Genomic DNA, 13,335 nt, shown 5'->3' on the forward strand with positions numbered 1-13,335 from the left:
CCAGACTTCGTCATCATGACTGATGCCTCCTTGGAGGACTGAGGCAGCCATTTGCTGGACCTTCAAATCCAGGGAAAGTGTTCTGCATTTCAAAGGTCAATACTCGTTAATCGTCCAGAGCTCAATGTGATTTTTCTCACTCTTTAAGCTTTACTGCTGTGAATAGCAGGAGCCTCCTTGCTAGTCCATACAGAAAACAGTACGAGAATGTATTACATCAACAAGCAAGGGGAACAAGGTCCCTCTCAGGAGGCTCAAGACCTTTGGAACAGGCTTACAGAACACGGTATATCTCTAAAAGCACAGCATTTGTCTGGAGTGAACAGCACCTTAGCGGAAACTCTCAGCATCAACTGCTGTTGGATACGATCTCATGCTGGGGCAAACCAGCATTAGATCTGTTAACGACATAAAAGAATGCCAAATACCAGCTCTGTGCCAGTCGATACCACCTCCCAGGGTCGTGGGGAAATGCCTTTTCAATGGCAATGTCCGGGATTTAGGCATAGGAACACTGTTGCTTGTTTATGACCGCTCAGGCAGTACAGCAGTTGCTGGCCCCCAGTTATGGTCGCACAGTGATGTGGATGTTCGCCTGGCTTCGCTGTGGTCTAAAGTCAGACAGAATCTATACATAGGAAGCAGTAGATCTCCTGTTCCTCTTCAGGTTGCAGCAGCATCGTTCTCTCCTAGTTCCTGGGGCATGTTCTTTACTTTTCCAGAGGAAACAGAAGAAAATTCTGGCTCTGGTTCTAGCCTTTCTCTGGATAGGTATGCAAAGCTTTCCTTGGCGAAAATTAAAACTGGTGAAGGCCAAAGTGTCAGATTATATTCCTTACATTGGCAGTCCCCTACATACAACTAGCCACTCAGATTCAAAGATGGCTGCAAAAATTTATAAAGAGCCAACCATTCAAAATTGCATTTCTTTTACACGTACCACTGTTCCACGACAACCACCTACCAAGGTGAACTGCCCCTCTCAGTTTGTGGATTGGGAAACCGATTACCTTTCACCAATTGGTTTGTAGCTGGGCTCTTGCTTTTTAATGATTCACCGTATGTGAACTCAATAGAACCTTCCTGCCCTTTTCAGGTGAATGTGATTTTAAAAGCATATACATGCACTTGTCTTTGTAGAGCTTACTGCATTGATGAAATGAAAGCATCAGTGCAGGTGTCAGACTGGGAGAGCGAGGAGGGTAATTCTGAGGACCACTGTACCGTACAACTTTAAGGGGTGGGGTACACAGTTCAGCTGCAACTACTCGTAACACAACCACCGCTACTATGATCAAATCAGGGACCTGTAATGACAGGCTATACAAATCTGCATGGTGGAGGTGGTAAGGGAAATTCTGACAGAAGTGCAGGTAAAAAGACCTGTGTTAATAAGTTGCGATCAAGCGTTATTCATGGCATGGACATGGTGGCCATAGTTACCGATGTTAGGAGTAGTTCTTTGGTTGCACCCTAAAGCCCAACAGTGTCTAGTACTATGTTGGCGTGCAACAGACATCATGTATAGAAACAGGTATGTTGACTTATGACACGTCTCTTTCCCAGGAAACATGCGAGGGAGATCAGAATGAGGATTCTGAGGAGCAGAATGGGCCATTGCCACTGCACCTGGAAATTTTGACTTCAAAACAGGGTTTTAGATGGACACTTGCAAGACTTATCTCATGGCCATTTGAGTCTAGTGAAAGAAGCTGAATCCTTCCCTGCAGACAGTGTTGCTATCAAAATAAATCTACCTGGCCCGATTCTTCAGGTTCCTCAGATATGGCTTGCCATTGTCTCCTTGGACACAAAAATAGTCCCCGGCTAGGCATTTGCTTAATCCGTTATGAAACATTGGATCATTGATTTACGGCTTTAAGAGCACAAAGTATGGTATCCTTGTAGTTTCTACGATTAGGTGCCATAAGGCACAGTCAAGCAGGGAAACGTTAAATACATTGAGAATGAGACAGCTGTGAGACATTGTATAGTTTCTAGCTAGTGAGGGGGGATTACCTGAGCTGTTTGTAACTTCTCCTGAGGAATGAGAACTGGGATGTAACCTACACTCTGTTCCTAAGGTAATTCATGTAGATGTATTTTCTTTGGAACATACAGTGTATCTTTTTCAGGAACTGTAGTGTAGTTCCTATAGTCCCAATAGGCTCTGCGCATTGGAATAATATCTTCAGTAGTGTAGACGTAGGACTGACTTTAACTAGGTCTTTACTGACTATATTATACTTATGTTTTTTGCCAGCTAGCTCAGAGTTCACTAGAAACTTTCTCGAATAAGCGAGGAGGAGTTTAACCTCCCTGGATAGACAAGAAGGGATTTAGTTTCTGACAACCATAAAACATGACAACTTTGCTCTCCCTGAATAAGAGTATATCTCTAGAGTCGTGTGAAAACAAAAGACCGCTATTTCACTTGGTCAATAAGTGCATACTTAGTTTCACCAGATTGCAGAGAAAAAGAGAGACGGGCGTTTTCAATAAAAGGTGTTATTTATTGAGCAGTCTCTTTCCTCGTACAAGAGAAATGAATTGCTACAATTGCAATACTTATAGTTAAGTAAAGTGCATACAGTAAAAGCAGGATTATGAAATAATACTGTAAAAGCATTGATATGGTTTCTTAGCCATATGATACTTTAAAATGGATAAAATAGATACATACATATATACATTGACTAATCGTACTCAACTGGTGCTTCTAACTACGCCTACCCCGGTGTACCTGACCTAAGCCTAATACGTGGGAAGGAGTAAGTAAGTAGCAGTTTAAGTTAAGTTTGTTTTGCCAAGAATCTGACTCAAGAATTCTCTGTAAGGGTTTAGTCAGTTCAGTACCTGGGTATTAGAAGGCAGGAGGGCTGGTATCTCTCTCTCAGGACTCGGTATCCCAGTCACCCGCAAGGGTAAGCTGGAAACGCCGGAGGCTGGATTTCTCGGCAAGAGAAAAGACAGCGTCTTTCTCAGCGCTTCAAAAGGGAGGGGCAGCGTCCGTGGGCTCTCGCATCAGCTGGGCTCTCGGGCAAGTAGTAGCTGCTCCAGATTCATCACCACCGTGTGTTTGCTTAAGGCAACGTTGGTATATTTATACCTGAAAGGTGCCTTGTTTGACGTAAGGCTGGACATAAGACGTCAATAAAGATGTCACTAAGAACTGGTCGTTCTTACAGTGTTTTACATGAGTTCTTGGACGAAATCAAAACAACGGCAGCGGGGATTTCCCAGGTTGCTGGAGGCTTGGATTTGTTTAAGAACTCGGTGTGCTTTCTAAGGGGCTGGAGGAATAGGCTTGCTTAATGTGACAGCATGCGCTATGACTGAATTATGAAAAGGGTTTCTATGCCGTTGTAGGGATATTATTGATTTATAACCAGACAAGGGCAAAGAATAGGAATATCGATTCAGGTACCTAGATAAACACACTACAGAACTATAGCAACACTCCACAAACTGCTGGTGCATAGCAGACTGCTGGGAAACACCACCAGACTAAGAGTGCAGCAGAGGCTGCAGGAGCATAGCACAATCTGTAAGAGCACAGAGGCTGCATGATCACAGCACAGATTGTAGAAGCACAAATAGTGGTAGCACAGCACAAGTTGGAAGTGTGTGACACTGAATGCAGGAGCGCAGCTTGGAAAATACTTTTGGAGGAGTATCACGCAGACTGCAGGAGCAAAGATTAGATTGCAGATACTCAAAACCGACGGAAGGAGCGCAGCACAAAGACTTAATGAGAAGCTGAACACTGGGAAGACTTCGGAATGCTCCAGGAATTCAGAAGTAGATGGGGACAGAAAGTCGACTGCACTAATTTGTATGCGTTGCAACAGTATCTCACCCTTCTTGGCTTTTCTCCTGCATTTTTCCTTTTTCCCTTTGTTTCCTTTCAGTTGCAACCACCTGTTTAGTGTGTTCCATATTCGTCCCTCTGTTAATACCCTTTTTGCTTCATTTTTATCCTTCTTTAAATATGCTGTATCAGAGTTCTTATTTTTTCCAAGAAAACCTACTTTGGCAAGGCCACTAATGTCTAATTTTTACTTGAAACTGCTGAGATACTTCCATCAATGCAGCCACTCATCCATCTGTTCATGTACTCACCCACTACTTGGACGCTCATGCATCCATTCAGTCAATAATCTATTCTTTATTGCAGTTACACACTTACCCACCCACACCCTCTATTTTCACATATGTCAGACCTATTGGCTTTGCCGATATACACTTTTTCTTATTCTATAGTTTTGCATAATTAAGGTTTTGCTATTTAATGGTATTTGTACACATGTAGTTACATTATGGCCACAGTTTTGTCAGCACAGTTCCATGTGAATATCTGTAGAAATAGTTCAGAGGGTACTCCAATGGCTTTTTGCTAACACTACCTGTTGGCCTCAAGCTTCAGATTTATTGCTCAGTTTGGTAAATCTTATTGAAGGTGTTGGTTGTCTAGGCTGTTTGTGGCCCTGCCTGTAGCTGCCTGCCGTTCTTTCCCCATACTAATCCGAGTTCTTGGGATTCATTATCGGTCTTCTGCAAAAAGTGGCATTGATGAGTATTTTTGCTGTATGGTATAGTATATTTCTTACGTTCTATATTGAAGGAATAGTTTTTCTAGCATTTCTTTTCACACTAATTTGGTGTTACCGATGTAGGCTTGAAAATCTAGAGATGTACTATAAAAAAAAATTCTGGTCCTGCGTCCTTACAAGTAGACATGCCAACAAGTATGGCAAACATTGGAATAACAACTCACTGTAATACGGTGGAAAACATGTACTAAATTGATGTAGCCTGGTTATATCAACACAAACTAACAATTTCACAAGTATTGCATCACAGCCTAGTCATGGGTTCATCCCTCTGCCTCTGATCCTAATCGGGGCTTACTTTCCAAGTATGTTCTACTTAATTAGATGTGCTATGGAGCATTAGTCAGGTTTGTTTTCATTCTCTTTGATATTTTAAGACAAAACTAGTCATACATAAAAAAAAGGTGCAAACATTTTAGTGAAAGAATATACAGCTGAGCTAGTGAATTGATGAGCAGCAGACAAACCATGCTTGTCTTCTTGAATTAGTGCCAGTATTTTGTATTTAATTACGTGGCCTAGCTGTTAATATTGTTTTATATTGCTGAAACGTAATCTAGTGGTAGTTAAGATTAAATATATTATTGAAAGTTTAGAGAACAGCAACAGAGGAGCTTAAAGTGCTAACTGAAGAAACCATCTGGTTTCAAGATTATTTAACTTGAACAAACCACTCTTGTAGTAGTTAAGCTGCAATATATGTTGACAGGCTCAGGCTGCTGCAAACGAGGAAGCTGAAAATGCTGCACATAACCAACCAGCAAACCCACCAGCTGAGAATGCAGTTGTAGGTGAAAACCCAGAGGTCCCAGAAGAGCAGGCTGAAGAGGAGGAGGAAGACAATGAAGATGAAGAGGATGCTGTGGTTGAAGATGCTGCTGATGCAAACAATGGCGCGCAAGGTAATGTGTAAATTCTTTTTTTTTTTTAATTGCATTTTTATTTTCTTCTACTGAGACACCTGAAGTTAACACGTTGCCTCTTCTGTCAGTCTGCATGAATGGATATTTTTATTTCACGTGAATGCTTAACTTGTCATCTGCATGTGCTATTCAGGTGCCTACTGTTGGCAGTAAGATAGCTGTAGCACGACTCACTTTCAAATTATATTGCCTGCCAGCAACCTGTTTTATGAAATGTATTTCCTTATGTTACATGGGTGCCACCATAAAACTTTTGCCTTGTTTTGGACTACCTTTAAAATGTCCATAACAGTGATATGGAGCTTTGATTCTGTAGTAAAAAGTAAGTGGTCAAAATGATTGAGGTCTTCATGATGACCAGACACTCATTACCTGAGGTTCTTTTTGCAGATCATTCCTGTTATTTTATATATATTCCGTTATGCATTTGGCAGTTACCTCCCCAAACTTGATAACAGTTAGCGAGATATGTAATCATGCTTGATCTGCGATTCATCATAGACGTAGAGCTCACATGCTATGAAGGATCCAGTTCACCTCTCTAGAGTTTCAACCCCAGCCAAATCTGATTTACATGGCATGATTTCTCACTGACCAGAGCACATGGATGGTGTGCAGTTTGAAATACTTTATAGAACATTTCCATAAGCAGTAGTGCACTTGCAGGGTATGACTTGGATGAGGACTCAATCTAAATAATGGCTGTATCACAAAAATAAATTGTCTGTCTTCATGTGTGGTGGAATTGGATGACCCCCTTTTTTCAAACAGACTAAGCGACCTGACCCTAGATCTAAGCAAATTGTTTCCAGAACTCCCTATACGTTGTTTCCAGTAGAGCTACATGTTGCCCACTTGCTATTTCTATGTCCTCTCAGCAAGTTTGTGAACATTTAATGACTATCTGTAGGTAATTTATTTACCATTCTTTTTAATTATCAGTACAGAAAACATACTTCTGCATCAAGTGAGCACAATTGCTATTCAAGTGCATTGTTGTAATTGCTGCACATTTACAAAGGGCAGCAAATCACATCTACTTTGCCACTTGAAGGCTGCTGTGTAGCTGTGATTTCTCAGAATCACATCACTTTACTGGCTGTTTTCATGTGTGCATCAAACTCCATATGTAGATATATATATATATATATATATATAATCACATTCTAGAATACGGAGAGCATACAGTCTTTCAGCAGCATTGTTGTCAAGTTAATGACACTTCACAGTAATCACTCACAAGGCATGGTATGGGTTGAGGACATCTTTTATTTTTCTAACATGCTTGTGTGATATTGTACAAGTTTCCGCAGGAACAGCATTTCAAAAAGAAGACGTGGAATGCAACCAATTTACAAAACCTGTTTTGCTGAAAATGATTCTATAAAATACTTAGATGGGACCAAGGTCGCAAAAGCTTAACTTCTATCAGTCCATTGAAGACTAAAGCAGCAAAAAGAAAAAAGAAGTTGTTTGCATGTGTCCTTGATGGCAGCACCACAATGTACTAGTACTTACCATTGCTCCTTTCTTCAGCTTTGTAGTATAAATTTGACTCGAATATCCCTTTTTTTCCTGGCCAAACTGAAGGTCCTTCATAAATCCAGCTCCTACTTTGAGACTTCGGCGGTGGCCTGGGCAGCCGAACACAAGGAACTCAGGCCTCATACGCCTCCTCTCTTCCTCGGATCGGGCGCACCCCGTGTCCATAGATCAGGCATAGGTGCACCATGCAGTGGGAGAAGTGGGCTCTGGCGCTAACTGAGGGGCGCAAGTGTCGGTGGCTGGAGCTCATCTGATGGTGGAAGTACCCACCATGAGGATTGAGACTAAGACTTGGAGCTGCCACACCGAGGGCCTTTGGTCCCGGACCCTGGGGCGACCCACCCTGCAGAAGTTGGATGACTGTGGATTTAGACCTCCGATGCAACGCCTTACTTCTCTGCAGTAACTCACAAATGTTTCCTGTCACAAAATATTTTCTTGCTAGAAGTTTGTTTAGCCAGCAGCGTATTTTCCTTTTTTTCCCCACATATTGGTGTGGAAGGTGCAGGCATCTGCTTCACGCCCCCTTTCTTTCTACTCTGTTTGCTGTTTGTTCTTATGAGGGAGTTTTGGTGACAGATGCTCCTGGGGTTGAAGCGTAGCGTAGGGTAGGGAGAGTTGGGGGATATATTGGGGGTTTGTTTTAATGGTTTTGTTGTACTGTATTCTTTCTCTTTTCATTATCCGCACAGTACACAATCCTACATTTACTACCATGACTCAGACTTGTCATTCCCAGCCGTCTTTACAATCTCCTGCTGTCCCATCAGGGCCTCCCATTCTCAGGCTACTAACCTCTCTGTGACCCCCACCCCCTTCCCAATAGCTGCATGTTGACATTTCGAATAATTACCTAGTACGTTCATGGTCTTAATGACCGTATCAAACTGATGGCGGTCCTCCACTTTGCCAAACTCCATTCCCCAGCCGCGTTGTTTCTCCAAGAGACACACCTTCTTGGCATTTGCTGTCTGACTCTCCCCTGTTATGGCTGCAATAGTGTATTATGCCGTCCACACAAGGGAATACTGGGGCGTAGAGAAACTTCTTCATAGATCCTTTCCTTTCTCTGTCACTTGTGCAGTGTCTGACACGGAAGGGACGTACGTCTGGGGGGGAAGGTCTCCTGGAGCGTAGTCGTTCAATCTCCTGACTGTGTATATCCCGCCCCACCTCCTCAGCACATCCCTAGTTCCTATCAAGAGATCTCGTATTAGACCTCCCGGCCATACTATTATAGGCGGGATTTCAATGACTTGACCAACCCCAATCTTGACACAACAGGGGCAATAGCTCCCAATACCTCCTTCTATACTGAGGAACTGGCTAACATCCTTTGGCCATTGTGATGCCTGGAGCAGGCCCCTCAGACTGACCAAGTATACCCATCTGTCCACAGCAGGCCATGGAAATCCCCCTTTGTGCAATCTGCGTACACCCTACAACGGTGTGTCTTGATCATACTCCGGTGGTATTGCAATATGGCCGACGTGTAACGGGCCACAGACCTCTTTGGTGCCTTAATGCCTAGTGGCTGGTTGACGAGCACAGTACAGATCATCTTTCCCACAAGCTCAACTCCTATATAGACCTCAATATAGACTTGGTAATCTCCAGGGGCACCCTGTGTATGACTGGCAAAGCAGTAATACAGGGTTGGGCCAAAACATACCTCAAGGGACAGGCCCTGACTCACTTTCAGATGGTTTGGAGATGGAGGCAGAACTCATACTCCTAAAGTGTTGCTACCAATGCTCTGCAGATGCCAAGTCCCTGCTTCATCTGGAGAACTGCAGAACCACCTTCCATCAGCAATGTCTGGATGAGGCCAAGTAGTGTTTGATGACCAGACTGGTCTGTGAATGGGGGGACAAATCCCATAAGCTCCTTTACTGGCTTGTGACACACAATACCATTTTCAGGCTCATCCTGGAGATTCATACTGCCCTGGAACTTCCTCTCACTTCCTCCATCGAGATTGCATCAGAATTTGCTGCTTATTATAACTCCTTATATGATTGACGCCCCCATCCTATCTATGAGGACACACATCTATTGATAGCGGACCTCCCGATGGCCACGCTGATAATTGTAGATCGACCAGCTCTTGACCACGCGTTAACCGCGGAGGAGGTGGCCCATGCCATTGGCAGCCTGATTTCGGGTAGGACATCTGGCCAGATACCTTCCAGAATACTATAAGAAGTTGCTTCCCATAGTGTCCCCCCCTGCTTAGCTCCTACTTGGAGATTGTGGATAGGGCCACTACCCTGCTGAGTTGGACCTGCCCATGATTGTCTTCCTCCACAAACCAGGCAAACCCTTGATTACATGCTTGTGCTATCGTCCCACCTCTCTTATTCATGCGAAAATCAAAATCTTCGCCAAAATCCTTGGTAATCGACTTGCTGTCACCACTCTTCCTTATCCACTTAGATCAATGCTGCTTTCTGTCCCGCCAAAGCACCGTACACTGCGTACGCCGAGTGCACATTGCTTTGGAGCACCAACAACACTTTGGTGACCCGGCTGCACTTATGCTTTTAGACTTTGAGAAAGCGTTTGACTCCCTGGACTGAAACTTCCTGTCCTTAGTCCACTCCTTTATGAGATTCGGACCGTGCTTCTAGACCCTCTTTAGGGTGCTATATGTCCAGCCTTGTGCTCAGGTCATAGTGAACGGCGTATTGTCAACCCCCCCCCCCCCTTCTCAATCTTCAGGGGCACCAGGCACTGCTGCCAATAGTCCCCATTCTCTTTGCCCTAGCTATTGTATGCTGATGATGTGCTACTCTTCCTTTGCCAACCTCAGTTCATTAGTCCTTGGCTCTTCCAGATGCTCCAGCTCTATGGAGATGCTTCAGGTTAAGTGGTTAACCGGGACAGATCACTCCTTCTCCCTTTCCGTATTAGTTGCAAGGTGCTCGATTGGCAGGACTGCACTACCGTATGTAGATTAAGATTTCTCCACCTGGGAGTGACTGTTGCCCTAGTACCCAAACTCACCTAAAGTTTGAACCTCACACCGTTGCTATTTAGGACCCTTCAGAATCTGGCTAAATGGGTGTGACTCTCTCTTAATTTTCTGGAGATAGTGGCACTTTTCAAAATGATCTTTCTCCCACAGCTACCCTATGCCCTTCAAAACATTCCATTATTCACCCCCACTCTTGGTTCAACAGCATAACCGAGGCGTTGCTCTCCTTCCTGTCGGCAAACAAGACTCCGGGAATTGCCCCTCTGAACTGTGTCCAATCGCCATACAATGGCGATTTTGGGGATGTCTAATATCCAATATTATCAGTGGCCTCACACCTTCTTACCATCAATGACTGGATGTTTATAGACCCCGAGGACTCAGTATTTTTTTTTCTTAATTGATTTTCTCCAAAACTGCAGTGCACATTCAAAACAATATGTTTACAGATCATCCACCTCAGCCGAGGCGAAAAACGACACTGAAGGAATATACAGCTACTAGAATAACCACCTTCGCCATCATGAAGAATCCCCTCCCTTCCCCCCAACATTATATTCCGTACCAGAACTTCCCTAACTGTATGAACCTCCCCCTCCCCTCCCAACCCTCTTCCCCCTCCCAACAACCCCCCTCCCTGCCCATCCCCCCACCACCGGGTCTATGTAACTCAAGGTCCATATAACTTGGAACTCATGCAGGATCACCCTGCGTCTCCCTCTTGTCCAGGGGCCATCCCCTCTCCGGAAGACAGCCACATCTCATCGTCTATAGAAACTTGGGAGGCCTGTCCCCCTATTTCCTTCATCATCGCTCCCTATGCCATTAACATTGGTAGCTTGGGGCCCCTCCTGGTATTCCTCATATGCCCCTCCTCTGCCAGGGCCCATTCATGGAGATCCGCCCTCAATTTTGTCAGTAGCGGTCCCTGCTGCGACAACCAGTGGATCGCGATACACCTCTTGGCTAGGACGATACCCAGGACCAGGAACCGCCTACTGGTTTTGCATTTCGGGTCCCTAGGAATCAAGCCCAGTAAACAGGCTCGTGGATCTAATTCTATAGTCCATCCCGTAATTCGGGTCAGGTACCCAAAAACCTCCCCCAAATACGTCTGGATCTTTGGGCACAACTATACCATATGCAGAAATTCTGCCGGGGCAAAGCGACAACTGGGGCAGTGTGGGTCCCTGGAGCCATCAATGGCATGCAGCCTCCTGGGTGAGAGGTACGTCGTATGTATTATGTTATACTGGATTTGCTTAAAGCGATTACTCACCGCCACCTTCCACACACTCCCATGTATTTTTTCCTAGTCGCGCGTCGTGACCTCCTGTGAACACACCTGCTGCCATTTATCTTCTATCCTTAGAGGGGCATTCTTTCTGTCATCCCTCAACGCTCTGTAAAGGTGAGTGACACACTTTCTCCCTCCCGCCATAGCGATTATCGTGACCAGGGTGTGAATGTGCCCCGCGGCCTCTGGAAATGGGGGCCTCATTTGCCGTGCCGTTGCCGCCAGTTTGGCGTACTGCAAAAATTGCCATGTTCCCAGCTTGAAGGTGGCTACCGCCTCCTAATAAGAGAAACTTCTCCTCAGGGTAAAGGTCTGACAACATTAGGCAACCCCCTGCCTTCCAGGCTTCCACGGACATCACCTGGGCACACCGAGCAAAGGGCGGCATCATCCAGAAGTCCGCCTCTGGGGCAAAGGGTTTGTCTCGGATTATTCTCCGGACCACGCGGTTCCAAATTGCAGCTCCAAGCCGCGCCAGCGGGGGGACCGCATTCCGCGAGCCCCCCGGCCCGCCAGAACAAAGCCCCTAGCTGCCGGTCTCCATACGTACCGGCCAACAAGGACCTTTCCCAGGAGGGGGTCCGCGTCCAGCCAGGCAATGGCATGTTGCAACTGCGATGCAAAATAATAAAGGTCCAAGTCTGGGATTTCCAACCCCCCTTTATCCCAGCTGCGTTTCATGACTGCTAAACTGACCCTACATCGCTTCCCGTTCCACAGTAATTGGACCAGCAGTTTATCAAGCTCCTTAAATACCTGGTGCGGAATTTCAAAGAAGGTGCCTTGCATAGTATAGTGACATCGGGGCAGGATCACCATCAGGGTTAGGTTAAGAGTGTTCCAAAAAGCAATGCTACTCTGCAGCCCTCTAATGATCCTCCCCATATTATGTTGATAGAACACCGCCTCTGTCCTCCCGACCCATATTCCCAGGTAGCAGACCGTGTCCTCAACCCATGGGAGCTCCAACACTGGACGGTGGTCCTCTCCCCAGTCTTCATCTGTCCCGATCAAATATAGCTGTGACTTTGTTCTATTAATATGAAGCACAGAGGCCCCTGCGAATTGGGCCAGCAGGGCTATCAAATATGATAATGACTGGGACGGCCGGTTTAGATATGAGTGCATCATCAGCGTACTGTGACACCACATGCTCCGAACCCCCCACGCGTATGCCCTGTCCCACTAGTAACTGTCGCAGACGACACGCCAAAGGCTCCATTGCCAGAGCAAATAGCAAGGGGGAAAGCGAGCAACCCTGCCACGCCCCCCTTGCTATGGGGAATGCGTTGGACACGTAACACCCGTACGGACCCGCGCCATCGGACGAGCGTATAGCAGCTTCATCCAGTTAACAAATCTCTCCCCTAGGCCCATTTGAACTAATACCCGACAAAGGTAAGCCCAACTAATCGAATCAAATGCCTGTTCGATATCAAGGAACACCAAGTTGCTCTGTTGGGCCCGTCCCTCCAAAGGTCGCATTATGTGCGCCAGGCGGCGGATATTCCTCAATGTATTTCTGCCCGGTATAAACCCAGACTGGTCATCATGGACCAGCCACTGAAGATCGGGGAGGAGCCTTGATGCCAACACCTGGCTAAGAATTTTAAGGTCAACGTTTAGCATTGAGATTGGCCTTTAAGAGCCGGGGAGGAGGTGATCCTTCCTGGGCTTGGGAATCATCACAATCAGTGCTTTCCTCTTGGAGTAAGGTAGCACACCACGTTCTTCAGCCTCCACTGTGATCTCAAGCAGTTTGGGGATCATCACTCCGCCGTAGTCCTTGTAGCGTTCAGCTGCCATTCCATCCATTCCAGGGGACTTTGCCGTCTTTAGGTGGGTGATTGCTGCTTGAATCTCCTCCCCACTAAAGGGGCCCCCCAGGGCCTCTTGATTTTCCTCGTCGATACTAGGCAGATCTACGTCCGCCAAATGGGCCTCCACCGGTTCCAGAGTCGCCGGTGACTGGCTCTCGGA

The 13,335-nt window shown here is 45.7% G+C and overlaps 1 protein-coding gene across 1 annotated transcript in view; it reads left to right on the forward strand.

Annotated features, from left to right (window-relative positions):
• MARCHF6 (membrane associated ring-CH-type finger 6) overlaps nt 1–13,335 on the forward strand; it is a 1,360,950-nt gene that overhangs the window by 240,644 nt on the left and 1,106,971 nt on the right. Inside the window, exon 7 of the mRNA XM_078687648.1 lies at nt 5,323–5,515. Coding sequence (XP_078543774.1) covers nt 5,323–5,515 — 193 coding nt within the window. The remainder of the gene's footprint in view (nt 1–5,322; nt 5,516–13,335) is intronic.

This window comes from Lissotriton helveticus, chromosome 4_1 (assembly GCF_964261635.1).
Source record: "Lissotriton helveticus chromosome 4_1, aLisHel1.1, whole genome shotgun sequence".
NCBI lineage: Eukaryota > Metazoa > Chordata > Amphibia > Caudata > Salamandridae > Lissotriton > Lissotriton helveticus.